Here is a 14,386-nt window from a genome sequence, read left to right on the forward strand (position 1 = left end):
AGAGCCCAGACAGAGGGAAGGCCCCTGGAGCTCCTCCACGGAGGGCCAGGCTCCCAGAGGCCGTGGAGCCCCCAAGCAGGGAAGGTTCACTTCCCCACAATGTATTTAATCAACTTTCACAGGACTGGGAGCTCACGACAGACTCGCGGTCTGTGACCTTTACCTACACGCGTGGCCCAAGGAGGCCCCCAGGGGACAAGTGGGACTTCACAGGCTCAGGGATTGTGCTGGGGTCGTAGCAAGTCTCACCTGCTGTCAGCCTTGCTCACCCCGGAGCCTGGAGGGGGAAGAGGCCAGCAGACAGGATGTGTCACCCAGCGGGCTGGAAGTGACCTGCGGAGAACAAGGGTGCCGTCAGCTTTCCTCCCCGGCCCGTCCACACGGGAAACCAGGGAGACAGGAGCAATTCCACAGAGCAACCCGGGGCTCTGTGTCACAGTCACTCCCGTGCTGCAGAGTCCTGCTCCAGGAGGGTCCCCTGATCCAGGTGACAGCTTGAATGGCCCTGCCCTACGCCTGTCAGGACCCCAACATGCGGGACCAGGACCTGCTGAGGGGGAGCGGCCACAGGCCTGCTTGTGCTGTGCTTTCTCCCTGGAGCCAGGTCTCACCTCTGGGCCCCTCCTCCGGGGCCGACACCGCACTGGGGGCACAGCCAGGGGCCCTGGGAGGGGCTGGGACCCAGAGCACAGCACAACCTCCAGAGCTCAGCAGAGGCTGGCACAGAGCGGGGCCCCTGAGCCTGACTGCTGCCGGGTCCTCTCAGGGGCACCAAGAGGTGAGTGCTGGGTTTGAGGGTGCTGGACGCCCAAGGCACCTGTCGGGAGAAGTGACACAGAGGGACACTGACAGAGCAGCAAGAAACAAGAAGCTGCAAGTCCCTTTGCCCTTCTCCTTCTGTGAGGTGCAGAAAGGCCAGCAATGGAGGGCCCCCCACTAAGAGTCCCCACAGGGGGACCCACACTGACCCCACACGGGGACCCACACTGACCCCACACGGGGACCCACACTCACCCCACATGGGGACACACACTGATTCCACATGGGGACCCACACTGGTTCCGCACGGGGACCTGCACTCATCCCACACGGGGACCCACACTCACCCCACACGGGGACCCACACTCACCCCACATGGGAACCCACACTGATTCCACATGGCGACCCACACTGGTTCCGCACGGGGACCCACACTCACCCTACACGGGGACCCACACTCACCCCACACAGGGACCTCTCAGAGATAATACATAGACTTCACAGAGACCTCTCACAGGAGCCTTATACAGAGCCCTCGCTGAGAAGAGAAATCGCAAGGGACCTGCACACAGTTCCATGCAGTCCACACACAGGCGCCCAGCGCCCCAGCGAGACCACAGAGACCCTTCAAACAGCGGCCTGACACCCACTCAAATGACACCCTGACACCCACTCACCCACTTCTGAAAAAGAAGAATTACAGATTCCCCATGAAAACCCGCAAAATCCTTTCCTTCACAGGTTTTAGTTAGCTTGAGCTCTGACTCACAGTTGAAAGAATGACAGACTTTGAAAAGAAGTAAAACTTTGCCAGCATCTAATGAGGGAAAAATCTTTGTCCAATTTTAAATATCGTTCAGTCAAATGGCATCAGGGGGTCACATGCTTTGTTTTGCTGGGGACAAGTTCCTGCACTCAAAGTGACTTCTCTCCTTTGGAAACATGATGTAGAGAGGCCTACAGCAAGTGGGATCCATGGTGAAATGAACCAGCAAAGAGGCATCTAACCCCTACTTCCTAGCTGTGCAAATGGCGTGGGATTTCGCACAGAATAGCTTGTGTCAGGTTTGTGAGGTTTGCTTTATTTTTCAATGAAGTGAGCCACCTTATCAGACACAAGAAGCTTATTCACAAATGTGACAGATTTTTGGCAATATCTCTACTACATTATCTGGCATATTTGTACTTAACTGCCTAATATTAAATGATATTGTTTATTTTACTCCTTTTAAAATACAGTAGTACAGTCAAGATGGTTGTATGGTATGCATGTCTCTAGAACGTGAAAAAATCCTAATGTTCACCTGTGATAACTTAAACTTCTGAACCATTTAGAAGAATTCATATTTTATATAATTAATAAGAAATGTGCATTTTCCAAGACTCAGGAAATTTATATTTTATTTATTTATTATAGGGCTACAAAAAGGATACATTGCTTAAAAGAATTTTGAAATCTTAGAAAATATGTCACTTAATTGGTGCTTGAAATATATATTACCTCATATCGCTTGGGAATTGGCATTTTAACATCTGTTAAAGAAAGTATATCTTTAATCAGCATTTCTATTATAATAATAATAGAGGTCTCACTGTCTGCCTAATACTTTCCAAATTTTGCACTCAGTTGAGACTACATATTTCTCATTGGTCATAAATTCTGTTGCCCTTTACATGGTAAAAACTGGATAATGTACAGATGTCAAGTATTATGTCTGGTTAAGTCTCTCAGGTCACTCTGTGGGGTAACAGTGTCATGGTCCTTTCTCTCAAAAGAGAGGAGTGAGCTGATGTGAGGGCCCTGTGTATTTTCTTTAATTAAGAAAAACAAATATTCAGGCTGTAAAATATTTTACAAAATCATAGCTATTAATTTTTTGAAATGTGCTCCCTTTGTGACATTTTCTTATGTTACTGAATCACAGAACTTGGGAAAGTAGCCACAGATGTCCTCTAATAGCCAATCAATAGTATTTACTAACTAGACTAGCTCGTTGTTTTCCTATAGATACCCACAACTACAACATCTCACATTCATGAAAATGACACTCTCTTCTTGGAAGTTTAAGCCAATATTTCTGAACCATGTGTTTGAGATAAAACTAAATTCTAGTAAGAGGCATTATAAAATAATGTAATTCCCAACAAAATATATGAGGATTTAGGAAATACTGGCATCTTTCATAGGAAAACACAGTTGCCTCATCTCATCCTGATAACAAGAAATTTGAGTGACACAGCTCTTTGGTCTAAGCATTTGTGTGTGTGTGTGTGCTTCAGCTGGTCCTCTGGATGGGATGCATTAACATTCTTTTTTTAAGATTTGTGGGCTAGAATAATTTTACATAAGGGATGCATAGGATATGCGGTTTATAAATTAGGCTCTATGGCCATTCTCATCCCTCATGGAATGGAACATGAGGGTAAACAGAACAACCGGCACAAACAGTTTCTGGAAAAACCATTACATTTCCTTGAACTTTCCCAGTAGAAGAAAAAAAGGTGGGGACTTCAGGTAGGCAGCTGAGATACATTTGCCCCACAAATAAGTACATAAATTTTAGTCTATTAAAACTGGAAGGACTCCCCCAAAGCTATCTGATGAAAGGATTTGCAAAGAGTAGATCAAGAAGGACAGGCAGGTCTCGGGTCTGCTGGCCATGGCCAGGATACCACCTAAAAGATTTGTCCATAATTGAAGGAGGAACTACAACTTGGCCAAAGTGATGGGTGCTGCTCCTTCCCTCTATTTACTCCTAGATGACCCTGCCTTTCACCACCCTACACCCTAGAGCCCTCCTTCATTGTCTGTCTGGGGACTTAACTGCGGACTTTAGATGAAGGAGATTAGGTGAGGAAGAAGAAGAGGAGAAGGAGGAGAGCAGGAGTGGGGAGGGAACAGGAGAAGGAGGATGATGAAGGAAAGTCATTACCAAAAAATGACTGTGGCCTCTTCTGTAGTCTGGTCACCTAATGAACAAATGGGGACCCTGAGACAGAGAGGGATTCCCCAAACCATACAGATATTCGCTTTCCACAACTGACGCAGACCAAATGCTTCCTCTGCTACATCATATAACCTGTGTGAAAGAATCCTTTTCATAGATCATCCAGATGATAAACCTAGTGTAAATTATTTCCACCACCACGAGGTTATGGCACGTATTACTGTTTTAGCAAAAAAAAAAAAAAAAAAAAAAAAAAATCGTTTTGCCACTTAAAGTATTTAAGAGTATACTACCCTTCTTTGATAACAGTCTGTTATTTTTCATCATAGCATGGCTTAAAAGGAAAAGAATAACAAGAGAAAGAAACTTCCAGGAAAAACAATGCAATGTAGTGTGATCCACATCCACCTCTCTGGATAGAACTCCATCATGAAAAACATTAACTCTCTGAATCTTGAATCCACCTGCAATTCAAGGTCATCCATGCAGATTTCGAGAGTTGAAGGCAAAAGTACACAAAATCCAGTTCCTGGAAATACCATCCCTGCTTTGCCCCCATGTCCCCACACACCCCCTCACCTGAGCGGCATGGAGTTTCACTAAGAGACTTCTTGATGGGGAAGCCCGCCAGTCAGAGTGGACAAGACAGTATGCTAGAATGCAGGAAGAAAATGTTAGAACTTCCATTTGCATTCCTCCTCATCTCATTCTTTTAAAATTCCTATATCTGTATAATCTTTGTCTTGCATATAAATTACGGAACCATAGTACATGCATTTAATTTGCAAATGCATAAATCTACACACTGGATCTTCATGCTCAGAAAACTTTTTACTGAGTAGGAGAAGGATAGAAATGTTGGAGAACACTGACATGAACCAGATTCCTGGCCTTTTCTAAGGAATCAAACCAGAATCCAAAACAGCCATGGGCTCTGGGCTCTGTCAGGCAAAGCACATGTGTGTGGCCTGTCCAGGGAGAAGGAGAACCATGAAGAAACTCTAGAATATCTGTTTCACCAAACTCTGAAACTCAGAGGGACCCCGTCAGCCCTGAGTTTCACCTTGTAGGCAGAGGGCAGGTAACACACGTAAGGGGACCATTCTCCCCCCACTGGCCTGCAAACACCATGCAGCTGTGGATTGGTAGGGACCCCAAGTCTGTAGTAAGAGCACAGATCCAGTTAGAATACAGTGCAGGAACTTCCGGACCTTCCAGCAGCATCAGAGCTGCAGGGGGAATGTGTGAGGGTGTAGAAGCAAGGGGGACCTCAGGCAGCATCTAGCAGAGATTGGTGAACAGCAGCACACACCATACCCAGGAGAATGGCTTTTAGTTAAGAATGCAGTGGTTTGCATTTACATTAGATTGCTGAAAGCATCCTGTTGCTTTCGAGGCAAAATTCTGAAGGCAGTAGTTTTATTTACTAATTTAAAAAACAGGATTTACATATAGAAAATCCACTGGAAGGTGTTTTGGATCAGGTAAACAGTTCTGAAGAAAGAAAAGAAAAATGGACTCATTAAGTCAAATTTATGGATATAGTGACTTGACTAGTAAGCAGGAGAGTAAAAATATTAGACAAAATTAAACATCAGATCAATATACCTAGGGTGCACAACCACTGATCACACTCACAAGCTGGCATATTGAGAAAGGGTCTCAGCTAGTAGGCCAAGCAACTGCTGTGATCCAGCTTAAGCACAGGCAGATCGGATACACTTTCTCCCAATTCAGGGGTTTTAAGCTAAGATGAGGGGAGTTTAGTCAATAATGAAGTTTTAGTGAAAGCAGCATCTGTAGTTGTCAGCACTTGCCATTGGAAGATAATGTGTGAACAGCAAGTTGAGAAAGAGAAGTATTTCAGTTTTGATGCCAAAACCAATCACTTGAACACATGACTAGATGTAGAAAATGGACTTAAGAGTCTATACTGGTCGATCCACTGCACACTGTCTACATTACCCAGTAATCTTCAGTAGTTGTCAATATTTCACACACTCTGATCTCTAACACAGCGGGAAGGTCAGATATACTTGTCAAGGTCAAGCTGGATGTCAGTGAAGCACTCAGTGAAAGTGTGAAAATCTTGCAACTTGCTCTCAGATAGATGACCATCAAATGAAACATTTCATGATATGATATATAATAAATGATACATAATATGACATGACATGATTAATGTATCAATACACAAAGGAATGGTAAAAAATACTGATTGATATGATATGATATGACATATAATACAAAATATATGATATGATATGACATGCTTGATTTATCAATACAAAAAGGAATGGTAAAAAAAATACTATACATTACAAACTTGAAAAAAGTGTTGCCTGATAATCTCTGGAGACATACTCTATTTTTAATTTCATCCCACATGGCTTCATGGGCTATCATGTCTACACTCTTTTTATTAGGGTAACATTTTTGCTTTTACTCAGTATATGGATAATTTAGCAGTGGTTAAATTCTTTTTTATTAAAACACTTTGTATTCAAATTATGAGCAGACTTTATATACAGTTTATTTGTGCATGTGGATGTCTTCTTTGTTTTATGTCATCCCACTCTGATATCATTTCACCAGTTTCCTACTGAATAGAGTTGGGGAGGTGGACTGATAAGAGATTTAAATCCTAAGCAAAGGGAATCAACGTGCCCAGGCTGAGAAAGTATTTAAGGGAAGATGGATGAACTGAAATCTTACTGGTGGTTTTCACATTTATGAATGTTTACTGTATCAAAATATAACAAGTATAAAATATGGGAGTAGGGGAGCTAAGCAAATCTTAGAAAACAAATTCAAGCTACCAATGCACTTACTCTGTTAATCTGTCCTTCATACAAACAGATGTATGGGTTTGGCTAGAAGACCTGTACTTTTCCATTGATTTCTAAAATTCTAGAATGATGCCTTCCAATTGAAGCTAAATGCTTCCCCCATGCTTCATTTGTCTTGTGAGAGGAAAAAAAAAAAAAAGCAAAAACAACAACAGCCCTGATGATATCCAGAGGTAAGCCTGGACATAAATACCAAAAGGTATCACAGAATACCAATGCCAAGCAAGATTACTCTGAGATAATGATGAAGTGAGATAAAGTGAAGGCAATTCACAACTGTTTTCTAAGTACAGAAAAAGAAGTCACTGTGCCATCCCCCCAAAATACCAAACACTCCATTCTCTTGGTTAAAATGAGTGACATCTACTTTGTTTCCAGTAATGGCTTTATTTTGACTATAGTCTTCCCTCTTGTAGCTAAAATTTATTGAGATGAATTATAGAATTGCCTTGGCTTTCAGCATCCAATTTAAAGTGGCCCATCACTTTTAGACCCTCTCCCAAGTCACCCAACTAAAGCCCAAATCTTGTAGTAGCTCTTTTCTAACACCCTCTTACTGAGACACCCCAGGATTCCCCATGGTGTGTGTCTTCCCTCACTGCCATGAGTAATCAATCCAACTTGTTCTAGACTAAACTGGTTCCCAGGTATGTTCCTGGTTGTTTGGCTGGAGAACATAGACGTTGGAATGATCTCATCCTAACCAGCTAACTCTGGCACCCCGTGGAGAACACCCCCATTCTTCAGCCCTTTCACTAAACACTGCTTACTGCAGAAAGCCTTCTCTACTGCCCCAATGAGGACTGGTCCCCTGTGCTGTGTTGCCTAGACCACTTTGCACTTCTCCCCTGTGACAACCACTGCATATCTTTTTTTTTTTTTTTAACATCTTTATTGGAGTATAATTGCTTTACAATGGTGTGTTAGTTTCTGCTTTATAACAAAGTGTATCAGTTATACATATACATATGTTCCCATATCTCTTCCCTCTTGTGTCTCCCTCCCTCCCACCCTCCCTATCCCACCCCTCTATGTGGTCACAAAGCACTGAGCTGATCTCCCTGTGCTATGTGGCTGCTTCCCACTAGCTATCTATTTTACATTTGGTATTGTATATATGTCCATGACACTCTCTCACTTTGTCACAGCTTACCCTTCCCCCTCCCCATATCCTCAAGTCCATTCTCTAGTAGGTCTGTGTCTTTATTCCCGTCCTGCCCCTAGGTTCTTCATGACCTTTTTTTTTTTTTTTTTCTTAGATTCCATATATACGTGTTAGCATACGGTATTTGTTTTTCTCTTTCTGACTTACTTCACTCTGTATGACAGACTCTAGGTCCATCCACCTCACTACACTGAAAGCTCCTTGCAGGCAAGAGAGAGGAGTGAAGCATGTCTGACCACATTGCCAGTACTTACTCTAGTCCCTGATGAAAAGTGTTTATTAAAAGTTTGTTAATTAATGGACACAAGAATTAAAGTTTTCTAACTTACCTTCTGTATAAATCACAGGAGTGTAATGACATCTCTCAAGTAGCCAATATATTTTGAGAAGAATCTGTAAGAATAAAACAGCATTAAAAATTGATGTTTAATAGGGCAAAGAAAATTCCCAATTACTGAATTTATCATTTATTTTATATTTCAAATATGGATATCCTTGCAGCTTTTGAAATTTTTCATTGTAAAATTTAGGTGTTCACAGAACATGGATTAAAAAGCAAATTTACTTCGAGGTATTGTTTCTATTTTGACACAAAGTCATAAAAAAAAAAACTATTACCAAAGAAGATGTTTAAAATAATTTAAATATGTGACTTGTAACAGCTACATATATTGTAAATCTACTGTTCTAAAAATAAGGAGCAATTATCCCTTGTTTACTTTAACATTTAATATGCTGAACAGTCTGGAGAACCATTTATTTACTAACAAATATATGTAAAATAGGGTAGTGAAAAACAACTCCGTGTGCTTTTTTGACTGTTTGAAAATTATATTTGAATTATTGAAAAAACTGAAAATGTTTCACAACATTATTTGAAAGATGTGTAAGAGAGAGGATAGGAAAATATGCCTGCATATTTATTGCCTAACAATTTAAATTACAAATATGGAGAGTACAAACTTTCAGTTATAAGATGAGTAGTTCTAGAAATTTCATGTACAGCATGGTGACTATAGTTAGTAATAATGTACTGTATACTTGAAGTTTTCTAGAAGAATAGATCTCAAGTGTTCTCACCACACACACAGACACACAGGCACACACGCACACAAAAGATAACTATGGGAAATAATGAATATGTAAATTAGCTTGATTATGGTATGATTTCCTGATTTCACTTTGTGAAATGATTGTGGAATCATTTTCACAATGTGTATGTAGATCAAAACATGATATTGTACAACCTAAAAATATACAATTTTTATTTGTCAATCATACTTCAATAAAGCTGGAAAAAATACACAGACGTATATATACAGATATATACATGTATACATATATATGTTTTGTGTATGTATATATGCACATACATATGTGTGCGTTTTAGCATCCTTAAATTTGCATTACCTATTCCAGTTTTTGCTGGAAAATACTATTTTTATTGCTCCACAAAACATAGCACACCAAGGTTGATCAGCAGATTTGAATCCCAAGTAACTGTCCTCTCTCTCCAGCAGTTTCTGACAGGTTTGCCTGTCCTTGGGTTTGGTGAATTCCCTCCCTGCTCTCACCTCCACTGGCAGAATCCCCAGCTTACCCCGACCCTCTAGTTACAGCCCTAATCCTCCAAAAATTTCATGAACATAAAGAAAGGTTTCTCCTCAGGAAAACACTGCATGGTTCTACTGTTGACCAACTATGGGTTTATAATATGATCAATTCATGTGATTTGTCTATAAACCTGGAAGGGCAAATTGAATAGATTTTATTTTTTCTCAGAATAAGTGAAGGTACACATCAATCTACAATGGAAAATAAAATATCATTAAAATGTACTTAAAGGGGCTTCCCTGGTGGCGCAGAGGTTGAGAATCCGCCTGCCAATGCAGGGGACACGGGTTCGAGCCCTGGTCTGGGAAGATTCCCACATGCCGCAGAGCAACTGGGCCCGTTAGCCACAACTACTGAGCCTGCGCGTCTGGAGCCTCTGCTCTGCAACAAGAGAGGCCACGATAGTGAGAGGCCCGCGCACTGCGATGAAGAGTGGCCCCCGCTTGCCACAACTGGAGAAAGCCCTCACACAGAAGCGAAGACCCAACGCAGCCAAAAATAAATAAATAAATAAATTAAAAAAAAAACAAAAAACAAAAAAACCCCCACAACTTTATAAAAAAAAAAAAAAGTACTTAAAAAAGAACTCCTTGCCTAGCCCTAGATCCCAGAGGTTTTCTCCCAGGATTTTTTCTAAAAGTTTTATAGTATTATATTTTATATTTAATTTTGTGATCCATTTTTGAGTTAATTAGTGTGAAAGGGGTGAAGTTTGGGTTGAGTTTTTTTAGCCTGTGGACATCCGTTTTCTCCAGTATCATTTGTTAAAAAGACTAGGCTTCCTCTCTCAGAACGAAATTAGTAAAGTGAACAAAAAAATGAAACATAAAACTGAAAGTGAAGATTTTTATTCTTTGTAAAAAAGTTTTAATATCTCTCCGTTAATAAACAAATAACAATTTATGGATAGAGTTATGTTAAACAATAATTTTGCAATTGAATCATGCTCAAAATCAACCCACCAAGTTTGAGAAAAAGACCTCGTTAACTGAACCGCTATGGAGACCAGCACAACTCCCAGGTATATTGGTGAATTTGAGAGAGAACTTGATAGCACATGGCCGCAGTTTACTTGGCTGAGTGCCACCTGCATAGGCACAAATGACCCAGTTCTGAAACTCATCTGGCTCCTGAGCAAACGAAATGTAAAGGACTATGTATTAGTTTCCTGTTGATGCATAACAGATTACCACAAGCTAAGTGGCTTCAAATAACACCCATTTATTAACGTATAGTTTACAGCAGGCTGGATTCAATGGTCAGAGTATCATAAGGCTGAGAGGAAGGTGTTAGCAAGGCAGATTCCTTGTCTGGAGGCTCTAGGAAGACATCTGCCTCTAGGCTCATTTAGGTTGTTAGAGTACGGTTCCTTGCTGTTGGAAGTGCTAGGTCCCTTATTTTCTGGCTGTCACCCAGAGTCCTTTCTCAGCATCTTAAGACCACCCACATTCCTTTTCATGTGTTTTCCTCTGCCTTCAAGCCAGCAATGATCTATCAAGTCACCTTGTACATCAAATCTCTCTGACCTTCTCTTCTGCTGCCAGATGGAGCAAACTCTGTACGCAAAGTGCTTACCTCATTGGGTCCAGTCCACCTGGATAAACTCTATGTATTAAGATCAATCCATTCAGTTTTAACTACAACTGCAAATTCTCTTCACAGCAGTATCCAGATTAGTGTTTGAATGAAGAATCAGAGAACAGGAATCTTGGAAGACCAGGTTTAGAAATCTTCCTACTATAAGCCTGTAATGAGTTAAGTGCATTTAAGCCCTTCTGGGATTTCCCAGAGGGGTCTTGTAGTTGATGATGAAACATTCTAGTTAGTTACCATGTGATATTTACACATTAATCCTCTACATCTTCCTGGGACCTGCGATGTCCTCCAGCTCTTCCACATTCATCAGGTTCCATAAAGTTCCTCAAAGGCACTACCATCCTCACCTGGTGTGGCCGAAAATTCCACCAGTGGCAAAGCAGGAGATTCCTTGAGGTGCCCCTTGATGAGGGGCAGGAGAGAGGACATGGTCTTCTTTTCTGCTTTGGTTTACAAAATTTAAAGACGTATCAAAATTTCAGAGCTTTTGTTGACAGTTTTTTTGTTTTCACGTCTAACTCTTTGTCCTCTCCTCCATGGGGCTCAGGCATCAATGAATGGACCTGGTCCAGGTGATGAATCTAACTAACAGGAACAACCAGGGTTTGACCCGGACCAGACCTCCTCTAAGATGTCTAAGTTTTGGTCTCACTTTAACTCACGACCAATAACTTCACAAGGGCCCTCATTGTTGCCCAACAATTCTAACATATTCCTTTGTCTGTTCACTCTCTCATGCTCCTAAATTATTTCATACTTCACATCTTCCCTTTCTGAAAACTTTCCAAGTCTCCTCCTCAGTGACCACCCTCAGCTGATGACTTGCTTCTGCTGACTAAAAACAATTGCACAGCGTGAGAGTTGTGAGTTAAGTTTTATCTGGGGCAAAATGAGGACTATAGCCTGGGAAACAGCATATCAAATAGCTCTGAGAAAGTGCTCCAAAGAGGAAGTGGGGAAGGTCAGTATATATGTGATTTTGGTGAAGGGGGAGTACATGCAATCAAGCAGGTATTTTTTGCAGAAGGTTCTGCTAGTTTCGTGAAGGTTACTGCTAGTCATGAGGAGCAGACATCACCATGAAGAATTTTTTAGTGCTTTTCTAAATATGAGGAGATGCAAGAATTGGGCTCATAAAATCATCTCCTGAAAATATCTGTCTAAGGACCTGTTCTGCCAGTTTCTTCCAGAGCACAGAGTGCCTCATTTCTGATCTCTACCCTGAATTCCTTTCTGGGGGTGTTGAAGGTCAGCAGATGCAGCGGCTCATAATTTAATTTTTGTAGAGGTAGATGGCAAGTGCCAATTTGTATGTGACATTTCCATAGGCCTGAGAAGACAGAAGCAATCGGAAGGCAACTTCCCTATTTTCCCCACATCTGCCCACCTACAGGCCATTGTGTCCATGCACCCTGCCTTCCCTCCTGACACAGTGGATTCACTGTCCATGCCCCGTTCAGAGACCAAACCTTCCACTTTGCACCAGAATCTATCTACTCTCTCCAACAAAAAGATACAAGGCAGTGTACTGCCCCAGATATTCAACGACACCACCTCATGGATAAACAATAAAAATTTTATTTAATCATTACAATCAGCATACAATGGTACCATACTTTTTGCATCTTAAAAAATAAATACATAATACCTCTTTTGATCTCCATATCCACCTCTAAATACTCCTCCATTTCTCTTCTCCAACTTACATATATACTTGAAATTTTCTTTTTTTAAATTGAGGTACAATTGACATAGAACATTATATTAGTTTCAAGTATACAACATAATGATTCAATATTTACATATATTGCAAAATGATCACCACAACAGATCTAGTTAGCATCCATCACCATACACAAGAATTTTTTTCTTGTGATGAGAACTTTTTTTTTTAAAATTTATTTTCTTTTGGCTGTGCTGGGTCTTTGTTGCTGCATGTGGGCTTTCTCTAGTTGCGGCAGGCGGGGGCTTCTCATTGCAGTGGCTTCCCTTGTTGTGGAGCACGGGCTCTAGGCACGCGGGCTTCAGTAGTTACAGCATGTGGGCTCAGTGGTTGTGGCACATGGGCCCTAGAGCGCGCAGGCTTCAGTAGTTGCAGCACGTGGGCTCTAGGGCACACGGGCTCAGTAGTTGTGGCTCACTGGCTTAGTTGCTCCAAGGCATGTGGGATCTTCCCGGACCAGGGTTTGAACCCATGTCCCCTGCATTGACAGGCGGATTCTTAACCACTGCACCACCAGGGAAGTCCTGATGAGAACTTTTAAGATCTACTCTCTTAGCAACTTTCAAATACGCAGTACAGTATTATTAACTGTAGTCACCATGCTGTACATTACATCCCTATGACTTAATTATTTTATAGCTGAAAATAAATTTTATTTTAAATGAATTTTATTTTATAGCAGATGCAAACTATTATATACAGGATGGATAAACAACAAGGTCCTACTGTATAGCACAGGGAACTATACCCAAGCACAGGGAACTATATCCAATTTCCTGGGATAAACCATAATGGAAAATAATATTTTTTAAAATGTCTCTATGTGTTTAACTGAGTCACTTTGCTGTACAACAGAGATTGGCACAACATTGTACATCAACTAGACCACAAATAAATAAATAAATAAATAAATAGGATGGCAAAGAGTAGAAATCAATCAGTCTCCTTCCTTTATTTTTAAAAGTAAGCATGCTGTTATGTTAAACAAAATTCAAAATTGAAAGTACGTAAAAATTCCTACAGAATTCATTCTGCAGAAGAGGCTGAGGAAATAACAAGCAAGGCAGCCATAGCAATATAATAAAATATGAGGCCTATGGGACCACAGAGCTCCTACTATCAGTAGCAGTTGAACAGAAGTGGAGAGTCAACATCAAATAGCAGCTACCTGGATCTGTAATAGCTAAAATAATACTCATATGATTATAAATATAAGTATCACAGGGGAGAAAAATGGGCGTGGGTTTAATAAATTGAAATTCAAGTATAATTCCAGAATGAAAACCAATTCCTTAGGACTGATTATGGCAAGATAGTTGTACTTTATATACTTTATCTTTTGGTACATTATTAGAAACTTGTGCAAACATCAGAGCACCTTATTACTTTTCCAGCACAAGAATTATTGATTATAAGAGACACCATTAATACTTTAAGAGGACTAAAAGAGGAAAAATAAATACTAGATTAAATATGCACTTTAATTTTAAAATTCATACTGACTAGTAAGTATGAAATAGTAAGTATGAAGAACATGTCTAACCACTGAAGGATCACAGCAACAGTCTCAACATACTGATTAGTAATTAGACTATTTTAGTAGCTTCAGTCAGGGTGAATACCACATTACAAAAGGCACATTAATGAACAAATGTAGCTCTAGAGGAAAACAAACAGGAGATGAGGATTCTGAAAATTTTTCCTTAGAACTCAATGGCCATGTCTAAGATTG

The 14,386-nt window shown here is 40.8% G+C and overlaps 1 protein-coding gene across 8 annotated transcripts in view; it reads right to left on the reverse strand.

Moving 5' to 3' along the window:
- Positions 1-14,386, reverse strand: part of LOC103000102 (serine palmitoyltransferase 1-like) — a 241,929-nt gene that overhangs the window by 48,350 nt on the left and 179,193 nt on the right. For all 8 annotated transcript variants that reach the window (XM_057547879.1, XM_057547878.1, XM_057547875.1 and 5 more), the window contains 2 exons: positions 8,051-8,114; positions 4,287-4,360 (listed from right to left, as the gene is read on the reverse strand). Coding sequence is in view for 7 of the 8 variants with exons in the window: in XM_057547878.1 (XP_057403861.1) it covers positions 4,287-4,360; positions 8,051-8,114 (138 nt within the window). In the remaining variant the exon portion in view is untranslated. The remainder of the gene's footprint in view (positions 1-4,286; positions 4,361-8,050; positions 8,115-14,386) is intronic.

The sequence above is a fragment of the Balaenoptera acutorostrata genome, chromosome 6 (genome assembly GCF_949987535.1).
Source record: "Balaenoptera acutorostrata chromosome 6, mBalAcu1.1, whole genome shotgun sequence".
Classification (NCBI taxonomy): domain Eukaryota; kingdom Metazoa; phylum Chordata; class Mammalia; order Artiodactyla; family Balaenopteridae; genus Balaenoptera; species Balaenoptera acutorostrata.